The sequence below is a fragment of the Nerophis ophidion genome, linkage group LG12 (genome assembly GCF_033978795.1).
Source record: "Nerophis ophidion isolate RoL-2023_Sa linkage group LG12, RoL_Noph_v1.0, whole genome shotgun sequence".
Lineage (NCBI taxonomy): Eukaryota > Metazoa > Chordata > Actinopteri > Syngnathiformes > Syngnathidae > Nerophis > Nerophis ophidion.
The window spans coordinates 29,244,538-29,269,897 of record NC_084622.1 but is presented as its reverse complement, the minus strand read 5'-3'; the positions used below and the strand labels follow the sequence as shown (position 1 = coordinate 29,269,897).

The 25,360-nt window shown below is 38.4% G+C and overlaps 1 protein-coding gene across 1 annotated transcript in view; it reads left to right on the top strand.

The window, feature by feature from the left end:
* Positions 1-999: 999 nt before the first annotated feature.
* Positions 1,000-25,360, top strand: part of LOC133563268 (disintegrin and metalloproteinase domain-containing protein 10-like) — a 56,076-nt gene continuing 31,715 nt past the window's right edge. The window contains exons 1-2 of the mRNA XM_061917296.1: positions 1,000-1,185; positions 18,427-18,577. Of these exons, the coding sequence (XP_061773280.1) occupies positions 1,119-1,185; positions 18,427-18,577 (218 nt within the window). The 5' untranslated portion in view covers positions 1,000-1,118. The remainder of the gene's footprint in view (positions 1,186-18,426; positions 18,578-25,360) is intronic.

Below are 25,360 nucleotides of genomic sequence, written 5' to 3'. Positions count from 1 at the left end.
CGTCCAACAAAAAGTGCTATTCGGACCGAGAAAACGACAATTTCCCCATTAATTTGAGCGAGTATGAAAGATCCAGTTTGAGGATATTGATAGTGACGGACTAGAAAAAAATAAAAAAAACAAGTTAAAAAAAACGCGATTGCATTGGGACGGATTCCGATGTTTTTAGAGAAATTTACTAGGATAATTCTGGGAAATCCATTATCTTTCTATTGTGTTGCTAGTGTTTTAGTGAGTTAAATAGTACCTGATAGTCGGAGGTGTGTCTCCATGGGGGTCTTGACGCCAATGTCTCAGGGGAGTCGACGGCAGCTTTATGGGCGGCACAAGCTCAGCTTTTCTCCGGTAAGAAGCGACTTTTTACCACAATTTTCTCACCGAAACCTGCTGGTTGACATTCCATCGTGATTCATGTTTGCTTGACCACACTCTGATCCATAGTAAAGTGTCACCGCCAGGAATTTTAAACATCACCGTGTGTTTGTGTGGCTTAAGGCTAAAGCTTCCCAACTCCATCTTTCTACTGTGACTTCTCCAATATTAATTGAACAAATTGCAAAAGATTCAGCAACACAGATCTCAAAAATACTGTGTAATTATGCAGTTAAAGCAGACGACTTTGAGTTGTGTGTGTGCGCAGCGCTCATACTTCCTAAAAACCCATGACGTCTTGCGTACACGTCATCATTACACGACGTTTTCAAGACGAAACTCCCGGGAAATTTTAAATTGTAATTTAGTAAACTAAAAAGGCCGTTTTGGCATGTGTTGCAATGTTAATATTTCATCATTGATATATAAACTATCAGACTGCGTGGTCGGTAGTAGTAGGTTTCAGTAGGCCTTTAAATCAATACCCTCGAGCTGTTTAACGTTTTTTTATTTAATTTTTTGGCGGGGGATATGAAGAGATTGTGCAAGTGTGCCTAATAAAGTGACCGGAACCCTGGCTGCATTCGGGGGGAGGGGCTATGGCAACTGCGCTGCGTGTGACGTCACCGCGCTACGGAGAGAGGGGGCGACCATAGGGCGGCGAGAGGAAGCTGCAATAAACACACAGGGCGTCTGCGCCTATCTAAGTAGGACAATAAAGTGCAAACGGCATCAATGCGTTAATAATGGATCTGCCAGAGATGCTGCTTCTCAAACTTGTCCTCTTCGTCTACTTGCTAAACTCCACTCATGGTGAGTGAGGCGTTTTTTTTTGTTTTTTTTTGGGTTTTTTTGGCGCCTGGAGGGGAAAAAACAGGCACAAGTTGTGTTAAATATGTGGATAAGGGTTAGCATGGAGGGCTAACTAGCTTCACGGCTAACGCTCAGGATAAGCAGCGGCCTGCTTGTTATGAAGGGGACTGCACCCTTTTCGCCGTATTGTCGCTTCGAATAAACGCTCGGCGGACCGTTTCCCGTGGTTTCCGAATGACGGGTTAAAACGAACCCGTATGTGTTGTGTCGCCCTGCGTGCTGTCATGAGGTTTATGTTGTGTTGCATTGTCAATAGAGCCAACGTCCATTGTTGTGTGTAGATAAGAGATGCCGACTGGGCTGTATCCTACCTTTTAGCTTTGTGCTAACTAACGGCTCAGTTGATACCATTTCATGTCTTCATTTGGGGAACGTTAGACAAACGTTCATCACAGTGAACAATCACACATTTAGACATGTCCAAAAAGGGGTAGGAAGAAGAATAGCATTTCTGATTCCATCTTTGTCCCATGAAAGTGTCTTTTATTATTATCAGGCTTCCACAGCTCTACTTTGTGAATACCATATGATTATTATACTTCTTAAACTGACCAAAGTTAGTACATTAAGTTCCTTACCGAATCAAGTCCATAGTTTAATTGCACACACTGATGTACTAAATGCATAAAAATGTTCAATATTCTGTTTATCCCTAAAATTGTATTCCTCCTGTTGAGAAAAAAATAATGTACAGTTTCTGTTTTAAGTGTTTTTTGCTTTTTACATGATCATTACATCTGATTAAAATTGTTATGTATGCTCTTTAGCATTCTTTATGAGTGAAGTGTTCTTTTATAACTATTTCCTCATAACAGTTGCCAACTTAAGTCATTTTTCACAATACAACAGTTAATTCCATAGTTATTCTGCTATTAAAAAATGTAGGGGAAATTATTTTTTATAAGTATTCAGTTACAGTTACTGGGTACTTTCCCAATAAGGTAATTTTACTTAAATACTCTTTATCAGATTTGGTTAATTATGAGGGGAGGTAATTCATGTTTTTTTTTAAACAATTAGACATGTCCAAAAAGGAGTAGGAAGAAGAAAAGCTTTTCTGATTCCATCCCAGTCCCATGAAAGTGTCTTAAATTATTATCAGGCTTCCACAGTTATACTTTGTGAATACCATAAGCTTATTATACTTCTTAAACAGAGCAAATTTAGTACATTAAGTTCCTTACCGAATCAAGTCCATAGTTTAATTGCACACGCTGATGTACTAAATGCATACAAATGTTCAATATTCTGTTTATCCCTAAAATTGTATTCCTCCTGTTGAGAAAAAAATAATGTACAGTTTCTGTAAATTTTTTATTTTTTTGCTTTTTACATGATAATTACATCCGATTAAAAACATTTTGGTATGCTCTTTAGCGTTCTTGATGAGTGAAGTGTTCTTTTATAACTATTTCCTCATAACAGTTGCCAACTTAAGTCATTTTTCACTATACAACAGTTAATTCCATAGTTATTCTACTAGTAAATACTAGTAAACAATGTAGGGGAAATTACTTTTTTAATAAGTATTCAGTTACAGTTACTGGTTACTTTCCCAATAAGGTAATTTAACTTAAATACTCTTTATCAGATTTGGTTAATTATGAGGGGAGGTAATTCATGTTTTTTTTAACAATTAGACATGTCCAAAAAGGAGTAGGAAGAAGAGAAGCTTGTCTGATTCTATCCTTGTCCCATGAAAGTGTCTTAAATTATTATCAGGCTTCCACAGTTATACTTTGTGAATACCAAAAGCTTATTATACTTCTTAAACGGACAAAATTTAGTACATTAAATTCCTTACCTAATCAGTTTCATAGTTTAACTCCACACACTGATGTACTAAATGCATAAAAATGTTCAATATTCTGTGTATCCCTAAAATTGTATTCCTCCTGTTGAGAAAAAAATAATTTACAGTTTCTGTTTAAGTGTTTTTTGCTTTTTACATGATCATTACATCCGATTAAAATAGTTTTGTATGCTCTTTATCATTCTTTATTAGTGAAGTGTTCTTTTATAACTAATTCCTCATAACAGTTGCAAACTTAAGTCATTTTTCACTATACAACAGTTAATTCCATAGTTATTCTACTAGTAAACATCCATCCATCTATCCATCTTCTTCCGTTTATCCGAGGTCAGGTCGCGGGGGCAGCAGCCTAAGCAGGGAAGCCCAAACTTTCCTCTCCCCATCCACTTCGTCCAGCTCTTCCCGGGGGATCCTGAGGCGTTCCCAGGCCAGCCGGGAGACATAGTCTTCCCAACATGTCCTGGGTCTTCCCTGTGGCCTCCTACCGGTTGGATGTGCCCTAAACACCTCCCTACGGAGGTGTTCGGGTGGCATCCTGACCAGATGCCCAAACCACCTCATCTGGCTCCTCTCGATGTGGAGGAGCCAGTAAGTAAACAATGTAGGGGAAATTACTTTTTATAAGTATTTAATTACAGTTACTGGTTACATTCTCAATAATTTCATTTAACTTAAATACTCTTTATCAGATTTGGTTAATTATGAGGGAAAGAAATTCATGTGTTATTAACAATTAGACATGTCCAAAAAGGAGTAGGAAGAAGAAAACCCTTTCTGATTCCATCCGTGTCCCATGAAAGTGTCTTATATTATTATCAGGCTTCCACAGTTCTACTTGGTGAATACCATATGCTTATTATACTTCTTAAACGGACCAAAGTTAGTACATTAAGTTCTTTACCGAATTAAGTCCATAGTTTAATTGCACACGCTGATGTACTAAATGCATAAAATGTTCGATATTCTGTTTATCCCTAAAATTGTATTCCTTGTGTTGAGAAAAAAATAATGTACAGTTTCTGTTTAAGTGTTTTTTGCTTTTTACATGATCATTACATCGGATTAAAATTGTTATGTATGCTCTTTAGCATTCTTTATGAGTGAAGTGTTCTTTTATAACTATTTCCTCATAACAGTTGCCAACTTAAGTCATCTTTCACTATTCAACAGTTAATTACACAGTTATTTTACTAGCAAGTACTAGTAAACAATGTAGGGGAAATTGCTTTTTATAAGTCTTCAATTACAGTGACTGGTTACTTTCCCAATAAGGTAATTTAACTTAACTACTCTCGATCAGATGTAGTTAATTATGAGGGGAAGTAATTAATGTAATTTTAACAATTAAACATGTCCAAAAAGGAATAGGAAGAAAACAAAGCTTTTTTTATTCCATCCGTGTCCCATGAAAGTGTCTTATATTTTTATCAGGCTTCCACAGTTTTACTTGGTGAATACCATATGCTTATTATACTTCTTAAACTGACCAAAGTTAGTACATTAAGTTCCTTACCTAATCAAGTCCATAGTTTAATTCCACACTGATGTACTAAATGCATAAAAATGTCTAATATTCAGTTTATCCCTAAAATTGTATTTCTCCCGTTGAGAAAAATGGATGTACATTTTCTGTTAAAATGTTTTTTGCTTTTTACATGATCGTTACTCCGATTAGATTTTTATAAATGTGCACTTTAGCATTCTTTATGAAGTGTTCTTTTAAAACTATATCCTTATAACAGTTGCCAACTTAAGTCATCTTTCACTATTTAACAGTTAATTCCAAAGTGATTCTACTAGTAAATACTAGTAAACAAATTAGGGGAAATTACTTTGTATAAGTGTTCAATTACAGTTACTGGTTACTTTCCCAATAAGGTAATTTAACTTAATATTACTCTTTATCAGATGTACTTAATTATGAGGGGAAGTAATTAATGTGTTTTTAACAATTAGACATGTCATAAAAGGAATAGGAAGACGAAAAGCTTTTCTGATTCCATCCTTGTCCCATGAAAGTGTCTTATATTATTATCAGGCTTCCACAGTTCTACTTGGTGAATACCATATGCTCATTATACTTCTTAAACGGACCAAAGTTAGTACATTAAGTTCCTTACCGAATCAAGTCCATAGTTTAATTGCACACGCTGATGTACTAAATGCATAAAAATGTTCAATATTCTGTTTATCCCTAAAATTGTACTCCTCCCGTTGAGAAAAATTAATGTACATTTTCTGTTAGTGTTTTTTCTTTTTACATGATCATTACATCCGGTTAATTTTTTTTTAATGTGCTCTTTAGCATTCTTTATGAGTGAAGTGTTCTTTTATAACTATTTCCTCATAACAGTAGCCAAATTAAGTCATTTTTCATGATTTAACAGTTAATTCCATAGTTATTCTAGTAGTAAACACTAGTTTATTTTATAATTAATTTTATTTTTTTTAAAGACATTTGTAGGCTCTTTCCTTAAGCACTTTTTATGAACGACGAGTTCTTTTGTAATTATTTTCCTCATAACAGTTAAAATTAAAGTACCAATGATTGTCACATACACACTTAAGTGTGGTAAAATTAACCTCTGTATTTGACCCATTCGTTTGTTCCACCCCATGGGAGGTGGGGGGAGTAGTAAGCAGTAGCGGTGGCCGCATTCGGGAATCGTTTTGGTGATTTAACCCCCAATTCCAACCCTTGATGCTGAGTGCCAAGCAGCGAGGCAATGGGTCCCATTTTTATAGTGTTTGGTATGACTCGACCGGGGTTTGAACTCACGACCTACCAATCTCAGGGCGGACGCGTGCTCACCACAAGGCCACTGAAATACATAAACATTTTCAATATTCTGTTCATCCCTAAAATTATATTCCTCCTGTTGAGAAAATATTTTGTACATTTTCTGTTAGTGTTTTTTGCTTTTTACATAATCATTACATCCGATTTTTTTTCTTTTTTTAAAAAGGCGTGTATATGTTCCCTGGAGCCACCTGCTCTTTAGCATTTCTTTATGAATTAAGTGTTCTTTTGTAATTATTTACTTTTAACAGTTGCTGACCGAAGTAATTTTTCACTATTTAACAGTTAATTCCATAGTTATTCTACTCGCAAATACTAGTAAACAATGTTGGGGAAATTATTTTTTATAAATATTCAATTACATATACTTGTTACTTTTTCAAAATGGTGATTTAATTTAAATACTCTTTTTCAGATGTAGTTAATTATGAGGGCAAGTAATTCACACGTGATTTTTTTTTAAAACTTTCAAATATATGACTTGTGCTGTTGGCAAATGTATCGAGAGCAGAGTACCTTTAAAAAACGGTTCCTGTTGCAAAGTGACGTGTGATGTAAGGGATGTTGCACTCAGAGCATAACTGTTTGCTCACCATTGGTAGCAAGGGGGCAGTGAGTGAGTGACTGACTGGAAGGACATGTTACCACATGTAAACGTGTTTGTTGATAGTAAAGCTATTGAACGTGAGTCAAGGGGTTTGTCTCTCCTTGTCCACAAACTGGGTATTGTAGGATTGCATAATTCATCACTTCAATGTATTGTTGTTTATTTCTCTATAGTAGTAATTGTGTTTGCAGATGTGCGTGTTTGTGTGTGTGGTGGTTGCTTGCACTAGTAAATAGTTAATTGCTGAAATTGACTTGCTGGTATTCTGTTGCTGTCTTGTTGACGTCAACACAACCACCACAAAAGTAGCGTGCCAAATTACGTTAGATGTATGGTAACGGTGTGAACGTGATTACGTGAAAGAATTTACCCGCAGTACAAATAATTTATTATTTGTTGAATATGTTCATAGTTAGAGCATACAAAACCTGTTTACGACCTTCTAAATATATTTTTCAATGTTTTTAGAGTCCTAATAGACAAACATTAATATTGTTTGGTCACCTTTACGCTCCTTTTAATCCAATATAGTAATGGTGCTTGAGGCTGAACCAATCACTGGACACAACAATGTATTTATTTTATTGTCATTGCACAAGTACAACAACATTTTAATTTTCACCACAAACCTATTCAAGATTAGACAAATAAACATTGTACAGGAGAAAGAACAAGAACAGTGATGGGTCTCCACTTAACGGCGGTCTTAAGGTGGGGTAAAAGTTAGACACTGGTGAAGAATGAGTTTAAAAAAGACGTTGATTTCAGACTTGGCTCCTATGGGGAAGGAGGCACAGACTTGGAATGAGAAAAAACCTCCCGAGCCAATAAGCCCACACAAACATTTTACACAGAAACCACAAGTCTTGCAACAGGAGGGGAGAGGGCAGGCATCCAGCCACTAGGGCGCTGCTCCGTTGTGTTTGTTAAATAGGCCTTGGAGTCGTTCTGCAAGCAGTGTCTAAGGAACAAAGTTTATCTTTCCAGGAAGTAGTTTGTTTCGTCTTCGCTGCCCTGTCCTCAAGGGAAATCTTGAAGCAAACAACTTTGCGAAGTCGCAGCCAGAGAAAACTGGCTGCTAATCTTGAAAAACAAAATTATTATGTTTGTGTTTGAGAGTGAGAACAAATTTAAAACTTTTTGACTCCTAATTGGATATTTCTGATCCTCAAATATATCCTGCAGGGGCAGATGGTCTGATATTAGCCACAATTACAAAAGTGAGTGAGTGTCCACAGTTCTGCCCGAATCCTCCAATCATTTGTGGCAGCTCTAGGGTGCCTTGAATAACTGGAAGCATCTTCCAATTTGTCGATACAGGGCAATGCTTACTCCAATCAGCAGATGTCCTGTTTTCATGATTCTGAATATGTAGATATTGTCTGCGTCCTCGACTGAAAGGTTTGCCAGGTACGCGGCACTACGCTTCTCCCAAGATTCTGTTGTGTGTCCAGCAACAACTGTTGCGACAGGACAGAAAGGTTCCCCTGAACCCGAGATCTTGTAAAATGCTTTGAGAGCCCAGTTGATCAATTCCATTGTTTATATTTTAAGTGCAGTTGGCCCTAGTGTGTGAATGTGAGTGTGAATGTTGTCTGTCTATCTGTGTTGGCCCTGCGATGAGGTGGCGACTTGTCCAGGGTGTACCCTGCCTTCCGCCCGATTGTAGCTGAGATAGGCGCCAGCGCCCCCCGCGACCCCGAAAGGGAATAAGCGGTAGAAAATGGATGGATGGATGCAGTGTAAAAATAGGCAACAAGAAAGTTAAGACAAGACAAAACAAGGAAGAAAGCTGGGGAGACACGGAGAGGGGAGGTAGTTCGTCCGTCTTTGCCAAGAGCCTATGCTACTGTAGTATTGATATTTTATGGTCATATAGCCACTTTTATTCCTAGAAATGCTTAATGTAGGCAAAAAATTAAGAAAATATGTTTGAAAAAATAAATCTGTGATGTGGTGAAGCTAGAATATTTAAAGCATCGTGTGGTGAGGGACGACTATAGTTAGATTACTCATTACAAGAAAAACTAACCGCATTATCGTGCTAGTAAAAAAACAGCATGAATATTATTCAGCTTATGTCTTTCGCCGTTATACAGAACCCCCCATCCAATTCATTTATACAGCATGCACTTTAAAAACAATGTCTGTCAAAATGCAAATAAAAACATAAATTAAACCAAATTAAGAACAACTCAATAAAATGCAAAGGGTAGATAATAAAAACAATTTGAGAGATCAAATGGCGATACACTCTAAAATAGTCTTTGCTTTGGTTATTTACATACAACTATATTTTCTGATATATTATCAAAAAACAAATATTAAACAGTATTATGAATTAATCACCCACTGCATGGTATCAACTAGCATTACAAATGCATTACAACAAAGTCAAATGGTTTGCAATGAATGTATCAACTTGTTATTGTGAACCTTCATGTGAGTTTAGTCAATTATGTGCATGAAATAGGAAATATACCCCTTGTTTGTATAAATTAGAATGTTCTACGAGAGTCTGTGCTTTCACTTCTTACAGTATAGTCACCTCAATAAAAAATTTACCGTTAGCACTTAAATTTTTCATAATGCTCATGAGCGGTAAAGTAGCTTAAGCTTGGTCTATCTACTTGTACCTTCTTTTTGTAACATTCTTACACTGAACAATGCTAGTTCTGCTTCTCTAGCCCTTTTCAGGCCTAGTTACAGAGACTCACAAACTCCCTTTACTGAAAATACCTCCCACTAGTTTTAAAGATGTGTTGCAACAATGTGATGTACAACAGGGTGCTGCTCAACCATGTATTTCATGGCGCTCTGTTTGCTAAGCACATTTTTTAAGAGTTACATTGTTGTGTCTGTGTGCAGATCGAATCTGCGTTTCATTTCGAGTGTGAAGCAATGGGTGAAATGGGTGGAGATGCTTGAGAAAAATTCTGCTTCATGCCCACCGCCCACCACCCACTCTTCATGTGGAAAAATAATTACAATGTGACACCGGGGGCTATTGTTGAGCTACGATGACGGCATCCATTTCACTTACGTGTACTTTACAATCTTTAAAGAAAACATACTGCACTGGGTCATCGTCCTGCTTTTAATACTCCCTTTCATACAGTAGGTTCATCCAGTCAACAAACCGCTTGTATGATCAAAAGATCGGGTCACTTTATCATCCACAGCTGACATTCTGCCAGTTAAAATATTCTACTGTATATGAGTTAGGGTTGGGACAATGGCAAAAAAGTTATCATAATGATTATTTTCACATCTTTCGATCTTCATTAATATCACAATTGTTATTTTTTAAATTATTTTAAGTCGTGATTAAATAAATACATAAAAAGTCCGGTAACGATGTAGTCAATGGGGGCTCTCTACTTCGCCTACAAAACTGTCTAAATCATCTTCCAAAACCCGCCAACAATACTCTTTATGCATATTATTACCTGAGTATTAACCAAATATTGGCAATGTTGTTATTATAAGCTCTCACACGTACAAACTATTTCTTAGCGATGCAGTGATACAGACAGCTAAGTAGCCCCTTCCTGCCTTTACTGTGAGCCGCAGTGATGTCCTGCTGCTCCTGCATCATAGCGCCACGGCTCGTCAAAGTTATTCTGGATCAGGAGTGTCAAACTCATTTTACCTCAGGGGCCGAATGGAGGAAAATCTGTGCACACGCGGGCCCGACTATTAAAATCATGGCATTGAAACAAAAAAATTAAGACAACTTAAGATTGTTTTCTTTGTCTTACTTTGGCCAAAAATAGAACAAATACATTCTGGAAATATTACAATAAAATATAGAAAAAAATACCGGCAGGGGTAAAGTTTAGATCCATTAAAGAAAGAAGAAAGTAAATGAATGTTTATAACTGAATACATTTACATATGCATACAAATTGTTTTCTTTTGTATATATATATTTTTAAATCAAGTAATGTTTATAACAACCTTTTTCAAAAACACAATATAGAATAATAATATAATAATAATGGATTAGATTTATATCGCACTTTTCTATTATTAGATACTCAAAGCGCTCACAGAGAAGTGGGAACCCATCAATCATTCACACTTGGTGGTGGTAAGCTACATCTGTAGCCACAGCTGCCCTGGGGTAGACTGACGGAAGCGTGGCTGCCAGTTTGCGCCTACGGCCCATCCGGCCACCACCTATCATTCGTTCATCATTCATTCACCAGTGTGAGCGGCACCGGGGGCAAGGGTGAAGTGTCCTGCCCAAGGACACAACGGCAGCGAGTTGGATGTCAATAGGCGGGGAGCGAACCTGCAACCCTCAGGTTTCTGGCACAGCCGCTCTACCCACTACACCATGCCGCCCCTAGAAAGTGAGATGTAACAGGAGAATGCATACATTTATAATTTGTTTTCAAAACGGTTACAATTTTTTTTTACTGTGGGACCCCATTTTTATGACTTGATGGGGTCCCTAGGCCCCATTTTGAAATTTCCTAGTGCCAACGCCGATAAAGTATTGGTGTGTGCAAAACGGCAGCAGGTGGCTTATCCTTCAGGCCCGATCCAATACTAATTAAATGTCATCCTGGCGGCCTTAGATAATTAATTTGCGGGACGGATCTGGCCCGTTGGCCATGACTTTGACACATAGGTTCTAGATTATGCCACTCATCTGGATAATAGGAGCCTTGTCTCTAGAAGCTGTTCATCTGTGGCATTCAATTCACACAAGACAGTGTCTGCAGGGGGACTTCCTTGTTAACCCTTCGTGTGCATCATGATTAATTGTTCATCTAAATGTGAAGATGTACATCATATCAGTTGTCATCAAAGTAAGAGAAGACCTTTTACAGTATGCTATCATTTTATTTTGTTTGTAGTTTGTATTTCTTGTTTAGCACTTACCAATACTGCTACATGATGCTATCTCCTGAAAGAATCAATAATGTACTATCTTTCTATCTATCTATAGCAGGGGTCTGAAACATGCGGGCCAATTGCGGCCCGCTAGACGTTATTATGCGGCCCGCACTTCGATATGACAATTTAATGTTGGTGCGGCCCGCGAGTTCATACTTGCCAACGTCCCCAATTTTCCGGGAGACCCCTGAATTTTAGGGCACCAATTCAGGCCACCCTGTCGATATTTACCAGATCAACAATATTCAGGGAGTGCCATAATGGCACTGCCTTTAGCGCCCCCTACATCCTGAACTGACAGCGTGCAAGCCCAGTTGTATGTTGCATCTGGCCATGCAAGACGCACGTATGGTATTGCAAAATATGTTTGATCAACAGCTACACACGTCACACTAAGGGTGGCCGTAAAAAAACGTTAACACTGTTACAAATATGTGCCAGACTGTGAACCCACACCAAACAAGAATGACGAACACATTTCGGGAGATCATCCGCATCGTAACACAACATAAACACAACAGAACAATTACCCATAATCCTATGCAGCCCTGACTCTTCCGGGCTACAATATACAGACCCCCGTTACCACCAATCCCCCACCCTCCCTACTTGCGTCATTTGAGGTGTTGTATATTGTAGCCCGAAAGACTTAGTGCTGCAAGATGTTCTGGGTATTTGTTCTCTTGTGTTTAAGTCGTGTTTAGGTACGGAAATTCTCCCAAAAACGGGTTGTCATTCTTGTTTGGTGTGGGTTCAAAGTGTGGCGCATATTTGTAACAGTGTTAAAGTTGTTTATACAGCCACCTTCAGTGTGACCTGTATGGCTGTTGACCAAGTATGTCTTGCAGCCACGTACGTTGTTCTGCACAAGTCTCATACAACAAGTTATGGAGCCGGTACATTGGTTGTGTGATGTAAAAGCGTGCACGACGATGATGATGATGATGATGGATTAGATTTATATCGCGCTTTTCTATTGTTAGATACTCGAAGCGCTCACAGTGAAGTGGGAACCCATCATTCATTCACACCTGGTGGTGGTAAGCTACATCAGTAGCCACAGCTGCCCTGGGGTAGACTGACGGAAGCGTGGCTGCCAGTTTGCGCCTATGGCCCCTCCGACCACCACCAATCATTCATTCATCATTCATTCACCAGTGTGAGCGGCACCGGGGGCAAGGGTGAAGTGTCCTGCCCAAGGACACAACGGCAGCGATTTGGATGTCAATAGGTGGGAAGCGAACCGGCAACCCTCAGGTTTCTGGCACGGCCGCTCTACCCACTACGCCATGCCGCCGCATGATATGTAATGGAGCATTAGTCCTCTTTCAGGGGGTGCGCGAACTCTAGGAGGTAATTGAAGGTATGCAAAGGGATAAGTGAGATTTAATAAAAACATTCTAAAAAATAGCAGCAATTCATAAATCCTTTACATATATGTGTATTGAATAATACTCCAATGAAATATAAATGTAAGTTCATAAACTGTCAAAAAATAATACAACAATGCAACATTCAGTGTTGACAGCTAGACTTTTTATGGATATGTTCCATAAATATTGATGTTAAGCCTTCCGCCCGATTGTAGCTGAGATAGGCGCCAGCGCCCCCCGCGACCCCGAAAGGGAATAAGCGGTAGAAAATGATGATGATGATGATGGATTTCTTTTTTTGTGAAGAAATGTTTAAAATTAAGTTCATGAATCCAGATGGATCTCTATTACAATCCCCAAAGAGGGCAGTTTAAGTTGATGATTACTTCTATGTGTAGAAATCTTAATTTATAATTGAATCACTTGTTTATTTTTCAACAAGTTTTTTTAGTTATTTTCATATCTTTTTTTTTCAAAATAGTTCAAGAAAGACCACTACTAATGATCAATATTTTGCACTGTTATACAATTTAATAAATTAGAAACTGATGACATATTGCTGTATTTTACTTCTTTATCTCTTTTTTTCAACCAAAAATGCTTTGCTCTGATTAGGGGGTACTTCTTTTAAAAAAATGTTCACAGTTCACAGTGAAAAGAGGTTAAGAACCACTGTTGTAGAGGACGTTAAAGGCAGTGCAGTCACGTCAGCCCTTAATAATGTCGGCCGGGTGAAAATTGGGACAAATTCGGGTGAATGGTTGCAACGGTAGATTGTCGAGAAGTGCACTAAAATTCAGGAGTCTCCCGGAAAAATCTTGAGGGTTGACAAGTATGTTGCTAGGGCGGGAAAGCCATTCATAGAAGTTGAATGCATTAAAAAGTGCATGTATGATTTTTTAATAAAAAAAATTTCTTACGGCCCAGCCTCACCCAGTTTCTGCATCTAGTGGCCCCCAGGTAAATTGAGTTTGAGACCCCTGATCTATAGTTTTTTATTAAAGCTAGATTTGTTTAGCAGAGCTTCTAAAACGTTTAGCTAATTTTCCTTATGTTCAGCATTGGCGATATAATGTTCTAAATCATAATTTTGCCCAAAGTAATCGTTATTGGCTCTCACAAAGTCTCCACGATATGCATGGTTTTTGGTCGGGAAGGGATCCTGCGGTCCCTACCTCTACATCACGCGACGACGTGTCTTGCTTCCTCATTATCTTTTAAAAGGCTCTGTAATCACAGGGAGATTGATACTATTTTGATCATATTTACTTATTCGCAAACTCTGGAATTCTTTAGATGTCATAAATCCGATATGTATGATAATAGCTTCAACATAGAGGGAACTTGTTTTTCCACTATACTGATACTTTTATAATAGCTTCAACATAGAGGGAACTTGTTTTTCCACTATACTAATGCTTTCAAGTCCGATAGTCCCTTGCAGGATTATAGCGAGTACCGTTGCATCCATACTGTTAAATATTGCCGTATCTTGTAACAGACAAACCCTGTTTCCATATGAGTTGGGAAATTGTGTTGGATGTAGGGCTGGGCGATATATACGATATATACGATATATCGCGGGTTTGTCTGAGTGATATACAAAATGACTATATCGTAATATTCACATATACATTCTGACGCAGTTGTTTTTAGCTGCGGGCATTCAGGCTCTTCTCACTCTTTTCTGTCTCTCCTCACAGACAAGCAGGCGCACATTCTTACATACGTCACATACGTGTCCGCCCTCGCAGAGCAAAGAGGTAGCGGCGTGGCTAACATGTAAGAGAAAGAATCTGGTAACAAATCAAGGAAAAATTAATCCCCAAAAAAACAGCAGGGTTTCCATTGTCTGGCGGTGGTTCGGCTTCAAGTGGGAATATGTCGAACAGACAACCGTAATTTGTCAAGTGTGGGGGGGAAAAGCTTTGCTATAAAAAGTAGCATCACTGCTAATATGTAGCATCATTTGAAAAGTCACTCGCTAGAGAATGAAGAGAATTTCATAACCTTAGTAACATACCACAGAGTGAAGGACGAATACTATTTGATTTCCTATTATGCAGCTATTTTTTATTTGACACTTATAATGTCTCTGACAATCTTGCACTTTATGTTTTGGAAATGACTTGAATAAACTGTGCCATTGCTTAATAACTTTAATAAATACACTTTTGGTCAATTGACTTAGTTGTGATTTCTCTCAATGCATGAAAGTTTAAAAGTAGCATATGAAGCAGTATGAAGAAGAATGTTTTAATGTAGACACATAGTCATCATACTGCTGTGATTATATGCATCAACTGTTCATTCAAGGCCAAGGCAAAGGCAAAATATCGTAATATATATCGTACATCGCGATATGGCCTAAAAATATCGCAATATTTAAAAAAAGGCAATATCGCCCAGCCCTAAGTGTTAGTCATATTTTTTTTATTTTGTTATTCTGGGCTGCACTACTTAGCTGTGTAAGGGGAAGAGGCACAACGCCAATTGAACATTAATGACGTTTTGAAGAGCCTGACATTTGCGCGGTGGAACGGGATGGTCGCACACATACACGGGCACAATCACTTTCACAAAAACACATGCAAACATACACAAACACACACATTCACAGACACACACAGGATCACAGTCAATAAAGGTGGATTGTTCCGTGCAGGATTATACCGAGCATCGTTGCTTCCATTCTGTTTACTACTGCGATAACTTCTAACACAGTTACGCCAAGTTTTATCGAGGAAATACCTAACAGCTGATCACCGTGATCGAACTCAAATTAATTGCCATAAATGATCCCGATCATATAATCGCCCAGCCCTATTTTGAGTTTCTATAATTTGTATAATTCCTCCCACCTCCAAAGACATGCACCTGGGGATAGGTTGATTGGCAACACTAAATTGGCCTTAGTGTGTGAATGTGAGCTTGAATGTTGTCTGTCTATCTGTGTTGGCCCTGCGATGAGGTGGCGACTTGTCTAGGGTGTACCTCGCCTTCCGCCCGATTGTAACTGAGATAGGCACCAGCTCCCCCCGCGACCCCAAAGGGAATAAGCGGTAGAAAATGGATGAATGGATGGATCCCGATCATATAATCGCCCAGCCTTAATTTGAGTTTCCATAATTTGTATAATTCCTCCCACCTCCAAAGACATGCACCAGGGGTAGGTTGATTGGCAACACTAAATTGGCCCTAGTGTGTGAATGCGAGTGTGAATGTTGTCTGTCTACCTGTGTTGGCCCTGCGATGAGGTAGCGACTTGTCCAGGGTGTACGCCGCCTTCCGCCCGGTTGTAGCTGAGAAAGGCACCAGCTCCCCCCGCGACCCCAAAGGGAATAAGCGGTAGAAAATGGATGGAATTTGTATAACACAATTATGTGTACTTGAGTGTATATATGCAATTTGCACATAAAAACTGGTCCTCCGGGTTAGTGCTTGAGCGCAAGACTAACAAACCTTGTCTTGTAAAAAACAAGCATGTGACAGAAACAACAACAGAGTTGATTCACATTAGGCTTTATTGTTGCCCTTCTTGCCAGTAGGTGAAATGGACAGTAACCATAACGATGTCACAAAAATGAGTACATCTTAGGGCTGGGCCATACGGCCTTTTTTTAATATCTCGATATTTTTAGGCCATATCGCGATACACACTATTTATCTTGATATTTTTGCCTTAGCCTTGAATTAACACTTGATGCATAAAATCACAGCAGTATGATGATTCTATGTGTCTACATTAGAACATTATTGTTCATACTGCTTTAATATTTGCTCATTTTAATGCAGAGAAAGAAATCACAACTAAGTCAATTGACCAACACTGTATTTATTAAACAGTTATTAAGCAGTGGGACAAACATTCATGTCATTTCCAAAACAGAAAGTGCAAGATTGTCAGACATTTAAAAACAAGCTATTAGTGCACTTTTGTGCATGATGTCACTAAGATGAAATATCAAAACAACACAAAATTAAAGTGCACTTTTTGTACAGAACATCACTACAATAGTTTAAAACGAATAAAGTGCACTTTTGTGCATGATGTCACACAAGATATTTCAATAACTGTCAAATAAAATGATAGATAGATAGATAGATAGTACTTTATTGATTCCTTCGGGAAAATTAAAATGAGCTGCATAATAGGAAATCAAATAGTGTTTGTGCTTCGCAATGTGGTAGGTTACTGCAGACATTATTTCCTCTTATTGTTGACTATTTTTTTTCAAACGGTGTCAATTTGGAAATGTTTGCCTCAGCATTTTGATGGTGTGGGTGTGTGTCAACGAATGAAGATGTTAAGGTGTGGAGTAAGCACTCTTCATTTTCTAGCAGGTGACTTTTCAAATGATGGTACGTATTAGCAGTGCTGCTACTTTTTGTAGCAACGCTTTTGTCCCTTTTGTCGACATTCCCACTTAAAGCCAAACCACCGCCAGACGATGAACCACTGCTGTTTTTCTTGGGAATAATTCTTCCTTCATTTGTTACCAGATTTGCACCTTCTTTCTCTCGTATTACCACTCGCAAGGCTCCGCAAGCATCACAGCTAACGTTACCCATGCTGGTACCGCTCCACTCCGCGAGGGCATATACGTATGTGACGTATGACGTGACAGTATGTGACGTATGTAACGTGCGCTTGCTGTCTGTGAGAAGGAGACACAAGAAGGAGTGGGAAGAGCCTGTAGTGTAATGCCAGCAGCTAAAAGCAACTGCGTGAGAACGTATACTCGAATATCACAATATAGTCATTTTCTATATCGCGCAGAGACAAACCCGCGATATATCGGGTATATCCATATATGGCCCAGCCCTAGTACATCCCCTAACATTAAGCAACCATTTTATTGTATCTTCTCAAAAGACAATATTACAAATTAAAATTAGATATCATTTACAGTAGTAGGTGTACAACTTGTAAAGCAGTATAGATCATTTACTACCCAATGAAAGGCCGGTTGTCAATTGGGCTTAGGTCTGATGACATACCTGTCTAGGATACTCGTTCATTTTCGTCACCGGGCGGTTTAGCTCAGTTGGTAGAGTGGCCGTGCCAGCAACTTGAGGGTTGCAGGTTCAATTCCCGCTTCTGTCAACCTAGTCACTGCCGTTGTGTCCTTGTTACCCACCTGCTTCCAGTGCCACCCACAGTGGTTTGATTCTAACTTAGATATTGGGTTTCACTATGTAAAGTGCTTTGAGTCACTAGAGAAAAAGCGCTATATAAATATAATTCACTTCACTTCACTTCACAAAGTTCACAGAGGCACTTATCATGTTGAAGGTGTGTTTTTGCTCATTATCATGTGGGAGGGGATCATGCTCAGCTTCAGAATGTCACATTACATGATGAAATGCTGCCACCACATTGCCTTAGAGTAAGGTAAGACTCAACAGTCTTTGTACTTACTCATCATGGTTGCCAGCTATTTAGAAAATAATTGCTGTGTGTTGAAACATTGGATAGTAAATCTATACTGCTGTATACTTACTACGCTTACGTTTTTCCAAGTTTAATTTCTTTAGTATTGTCCGTTAAGAACACAATCTGTAATTAAAAAAACGGTTGTTTAAGTGTGAGGTTTGTACTCACTTTTGTGAAATGCTGCATCAATAACCTTACTTATGGGCCTTGATAATGATTGTCTGTGTTTCCTCCATTCCACAGGACAGTATCGGAATCCCCTCAACAAGTACATCAGGCACTATGAAGGCCTTTCTTACGACACAGAGGTTGTTCACAGCAAGCATCAGAGGGCCAAAAGAGCACTCTCTCATGAAGACCAGTTTCTTCATTTAGACTTTCATGCACACGGAAGGTTGGTCAACTTTTAACTAATGAGATTTTCTGTTTTTTTCTGTAGTCTCCTTCATGTTATTAAACTTTTTTCTACATAGTTTACACCTGAAATGAAGTACCAGCAGGCTATAATATGGTAACTTTACTAAATCATTGACCTGTTTGCTGGCAATATGTTGTCAGGGAGAGAAAGTCTTACCACAAAGCTTTGGCTCTTGAGTCACGTCTTAATGGCGCAACAGTGAAATAGTAGATGGTATACTTGTTCTTCCACCCGTACACACGCTATCAAGTGATAATAGTGTTGATTTTCTTGCTACCTTCAGTTTTACTTTCTTTATAAAAATGTGTGGACGAACAGTTCTGTTAAGACTTATTTCTGCTCAAACCTTTTAATGTATCTGTCCCGATACAGCATATATATCTATATACATTTAGTACATGTAAATGTACATAACATATATATATATATATATATATATGTATATATTTTATCAAATATATGCACACACATATATATGTCTGTATCTAAATATGTGTGTGTATATGTATATGTTAATACAAACCCCGTTTCTATATGAGTTGGGAAATTGTGTGAGATGTTAATATAAACAGATTTGCAATTACTTTTCAACCCATATTCAATTGAGTGCACTATAAAGACAGGATATTTCATGTTCAAACTCATAAACTTTATTTTTTTTTGCAAATAATAATCAACTTAAAATTTCATGGCTGCAACACGTCCCAAAGTAGTTGGGAAAGGGCATGTTCACCACTGTTACATCACATTTTCTTTTAACAACACTCAATGGTTTGGGAACTGAGGACACTAATTGTTGAAGCTTTGAAAGTGGAATTCTTTACCATTCTTACTTGATGTACAGCTTAAGTTGTTCAACAGTCCGGGGTCTTGTCGTCGTATTTTACGCTTCATAATGCGCCACACATTTTCGATGGGAGACGTGTGGACTGCAGGCGGGCCAGAAAAGTACCCGCACTCTTTTACTACGAAGCCACGCTGTTGTTACACTTGGCTTGGCATTATTTTGCTGAAATAAGCAGGGGCGTCCATGATAACGTTGCTTGGATGACAACATATGTTGCTCCAAAACCTTTATGGACCATTTAGCATTAATGCTGCCTTCACAGATGTGTAAGTTACCCATGCATTGGGCACTAATACACAACCATACCGTCACAGATGCTGGCTTTTGAACTTTGCGCCTATAGCAATCCGGATGGTTATTTTCCTCTAGGTTCCGGAGGACCCCACGTCCACAGTTTTCAAATATAATTTGAAATGTGGACTCGTCAGACCACAGAACACCTTTCCACTTTGCATCAGTCCATCTTAGATGAGCTCGGGCCCAGCAAAGCCAGCGGCGTTCCTTCGTGTTGTTGATAAATGGGTTTTGCTTCGCATAGTAGAGTTTTAACTTGCACTTACGGATGTGGCAACCAACTGTAGTTACTGACAGTGGTTTTATGAAGTGTTCCTGAGCCCATGTGGTGATATCCTTTACACTGATGTGGGGCTGGGCGATATTGGCTTTTATTGATATTGCGATATTTTTATGCCATATTGCGATATACGATATATATTACGATATTTTGCCTTGGCCTTGAATGAACACTTGATACATATAATCACAGCAATATGATGATTCTATGTATCTACATTAAAACATTCTTCTTCATACTGCATAATATATGCTCATTTTAAACTTTCATGCAAAAAGAGAAATCACAACTAAGTCAATTGACCAAAACTGTATTTAATAAATACTCTTCATTCTCTCACGGGTTACTTTTTAAATGAAAGAACAAATTAATAGTGTTGCTACCTTTTTGTAGTAACACTTCTGCTGCATACTTTGCATTGATTGATTGATACTTTTATTAGTAGATTGCACAGTACAGTACATATTCCGTACAATTGACTACTAAATGGTAACACCCGAATAAGTTTTTCAACATGTTTAAATAGGGGTCCACGTTAATCAATTCATGGTACAAATATATATTATCAGAATAATCACACAGGTTATCACAGGTTAATCATCATAGTATATACATTGAACAGCATATTACTGTTGTCTGCTGAATATCTTCCCACTTGGAGCCAAACCACCGCCAGATGATGGACCCCCTGCTCTTTATGTTGGGCATTTATTGTTTTTCCTCCATTTGTGATAAGTTTCACACCATCTCTCTCTTGTATTGTCACAAGCTCCACTCGCTCGACCTGACTCAGCTAAAGTTAACCATGCTGCTACCTCTCTGATCGGCGAGAGCTATGACGCTAGACTCGTGAGAGTATGTGACGTATGTAAGAAGGCGGGCTTGTTTTCAGTCTCTGTCAAAATGAGAGACGAGGAAGAGTGAGAAACGTCTGTTATGTAATGGTCGCAGCTAAATGCAACTCGACCTGCCTCTGGTCATATCGAGAGCATATGACGTAGACGCGCGACAGTATGTGACGCATGTAAGAAGGTTGGCTTATTTTACGTCTCTGTGAGAAGGACAGACGAGGAGTGACAAACGGCAGTAATGTAATGCACGCAGCTTAAAGCAACGGTGTGAGAACATATAATCGAATATTATGATATAGTCATTTTCTATATCGCACAGAGACAAACCTGCGATACATCGTATATATCGATATATCGCCCAGCCCTACACTGATGTCTGTTTTTGATGCAGTGCCGCCTGAAGGATCAATGGTCAATAATATTATCGCTTACGTGCAGTGATTTCTCCAGATTCTCTGAACCTTTTGATGATTTTACGGATCGTAGATGGTAAAATCCCTAAATTCCTTGCAATAGCTCGTTGAGAAATGTTGTTCTAAAACTGTTCGACAATTTGCTTACAAATTGGTGACCCTCACTCCATCCTTGTTTGTGAATTACTTAGCATTTCGTCGAAGCTGCTTTTATACCCAATCATGGCACCCGCCTGTTCCCAATTAGCCTGCACACCTGTGGGATGTTCCAAATAAGTGTTTGATGAGAATTTTTCAACTTTATCAGTATTTATTGCCACCTTTCCCAACTTCTTTGTCACATGTTGCTGGCACCAAATTCTAAAGTTAATGATTATTTGCAAAAAAAAAATGTTTATCAGTTTGAACATCAAATATGTTGTCTTTGTAGCATATTCAACTGAATATGGGTTAAAAATGATTTGCAAATCATTGTATTCCGTTTATATTTACATCTTACACTATTTCCCAACTCATATGGAAACGGGGTTTGTATACACTGTATGTATGTATGTGTGTGTATATTTATATGTATATATATATATATATATATATATATATATATATATATGAGATGCGGGATAGGCAATTATTTCATCCGCAACCACATCACAAAAGTCGTCATCCACCTGCCATCCATCCGAACCAACATTTTATCAAAACCACAACCGCCCGCCACCCGCCTGTTGTTATATATATATAATATAGACAATGCAATGGCATTAGTGAGGTTAGAAAGTGTAACTCCCTCCAAATAGCACAGACACAATGGCTTTCTTGAATTGATTTATTTGAAGGCTTCCCTTCAAATTCACTGTGAAAAGTGTAATAAATAAAGCAAGTTACAAACGTAAAAATAATAACATGCACAGCATGTGGATCAAACATTTTACCAAGTAAAATACAAACAAATGACAAACAAATACCTCGTTGGCCTGCATGCTTCTTTTAGGAGGAAATTGTGATCTTCTGGCTCTTATAGTCCAAACTCTTAAAGTCCATTTTGACACTTTTTAGTCTTTGTTACGATCAGTTGCTGTCTTTTTCCCTTCTCATTGCATCTGAAAAATGTGTACTCACACCCGGAAGTAGCTTCGTTACATCCCTTGACAGACCAAACGAGACACTTCAAAATAAAAGTATGCCCTCATACTGTTTGAAAGAGTACTGCTCGTTTTTTGTATGTGGGTAATAACATTTAACCATTTATAGATGGTTGATTTATATGGGCTAGTAAAGTAAAGTGTTGTACCTAACAAGTTTTGGCTACCTTGTTTCTGCAGCCTTCAACAGAGGTGTCACGTTGTCTGTGACGTGTTATATGGATTGTACCATCAAGTGTTGTCAGGTACAACACTTTACCTTACTAGCCTATATAAATCAACCATTTATAAAAACACGTCAGTAGGCTAAATGAACCTCTTCAATATAACATTTAACTATGTATATATATTTCCGAACTGGTTCCACTGCCACCCGCCGGAATCTATTTAAAATTTATTTTTTCGTCATGTCACCCGCCCGTCCCGCGGTTTATCCGTGGACTTTGCGGTTGTGACCGCAAACCGCGCAACTCTAATATATATATATGTACAGTGGGGCAAAAAAGTATTTAGTCAGCCACCAATTGTGCAAGTTCTCCCATTTAAAATGATGACAGAGGTCTGTAATTTTCATCATAGGTACACTTTAACTGTGAGAGACAGAAATGTGAAAAAAAGATCCAGAAATTCACATTGTAGGAATTTTAAAGAATTTATTTTTAAATTATGGTGGAAAATAAGTATTTGGTCAACCATTCAAAGCTCTCACTGATGGAAGGAGGTTTTGGCTCAAAATCTCATGATACATGGCCCCATTCATTCTTTCCTTAACACGGATCAATCGTCCTGTCCCCTTAGCAGAAAAAACAGCCCCAGAGCATGATGTTTCCACCCCCATGCTTCACAGTAGATATGGTGTTCTTGGGATGCAACTCAGTATTCTTCTTCCTCCAAACACGACGAGTTGAGTTTATACCTAAATGGATACATGGATGATACAGCAGAGGATTGGGAGAATGTCATATGGTCAGATGAAACCAAAATAGAACTTTTTGGTATAAACTCAACTCGTCGTGTTTGGAGGAAGAATACTGAGTTGCATCCCAAATATATTATTATTTCCATCCATCCATTTTCTACCGCTTATTCCTTTTTTTGGGGTCGCGGGGGGCGCTGGCGCCTATCTCAGCTACAATCGGGCGGAAGGCGGGGTACACCCTGGACAAGTCGCCACCTCATCGCAGGGCCAACACAGATAGACAGACCACATTCACACTCACATTCACACACTAGGGCCAATTTAGTGTTGCCAATCAACCTATCCCCAGGTGCATGTCTTTGGAAGTGGGAGGAAGCCAGAGTACCCGGAGGGAACCCACGCATTCACGGGGAGAACATGCAAACTCCACACAGAAAGATCCCGAGCCTGGATTTGAACCCAGGACTGCAGGAACTTCGTATTGTGAGGCAGATGCACTAACCTCTCTCCCACCGTGAAGCCCTATATTATTATTTAATATATATTATTGTTTTAGTTGCTTAAGAGATATTCCTTGCTCTGAATTTGCTCATTGCTATTTTTATGTTTTTGTGCATTATTTGCTGCCGTAATCATTAAACGAACAGGTTACTCATCAGTTACTCAGTACTTGAGTAGTTTTTTCACAACATACTTTTTACTTTTACTCAACTAAATACTTGGGTGACTACTCCTTACTTTTACTTGAGTAATAAATCTCTAAAGTAACAGTACTCTTACTTAAGTACAATTTCTGGCTACTCTACCCACCTCTGGTAATAATACAGAAGTGCAAACTTTATAAAAGCCAATAATATTAATAATAATAACACAGACAAGTGCAGACTAGATAAAAATTAAAATCCGCCATTATAATTATATTATCTGCGTGTGCCACTAGATCAGCAACAAACTCTGAAAATTCACTGACAAAGCCAGAATATGGCCCAGGGGGCAATAGATAACAGCCAGATGGTGAGGTAGTGGTATGACAGACCTCCATAGTAAGCATCTCAAGTTATATTATATATATTATTTAGGTTAGGTCTAAGTTTAAAGTTTTCATTGGATATTGGTGCGACTCTTCCAGCCCTTAAATGTAAATTGAGCATTGTTACGGCTTTTTAAATGGTTATTTACCGGATTGTATAGGCGCAATAGTGGAGTTTCCATTGGCTCCCCTGTAAACAGGCTTTTATTTAAATTTATTTATTATTTAGAATGCATTTTGAAAAATACATTTGTCGTTATGTCTTACATAATGATTGTGAACAACAGGCATAATTGGTTAAAAAAAAGTGCAGTTCCCCTTTAAAGGGAAACTGCATTTGTTTTTAAATTGTGCCTGTAATCCACAACCCATATGTGAGACAAGAACACACATATTTTTCTTTTCTATGCATTCTAAATAGTGGAAAAACTGCTAACAAGAGGCGGCTTACAATGCAGGTAATGGGATACGATCTATTCCGTGTATAAAACCCTGTAAAAGACCCCAGAAACATCTAGAAACATTTTCTATACCTTAACCATTAAGCTTTAGAGAAACTTCTTTCACACACATTGATTTCACAGAGCACATAGCAGCGATCAGTAATTCCAACAACTACCACCACCACTAATCATGGCAGGCTTCTAGTGCTAAGTGCTAGACTCGAAATGCAAAATAGGAACATAATAAAACCGTCACTTACAATGTCTGTTTTCACTGGGATGCCGACTAGTGTACCTTTTCAGCGCAATACTTTTGTTCCCTGTTTAGATGATCAATTCAGAATAACCCTCAATCCTCACAAATGCTGAGATGAAACAAGCTTCTTTCTAGTGATGCTTCCGACTAAATTGAATTTATCGTCACAACCTACTACTATACGGGTGCAAGGGATGATTTGTAATCCAGAATTAACTTTGCGATTTCTCAGCATCAGCTCACTATCTTGCCTGTCGGTAGAAGCCAGAAGAGCAGTGTGAGTA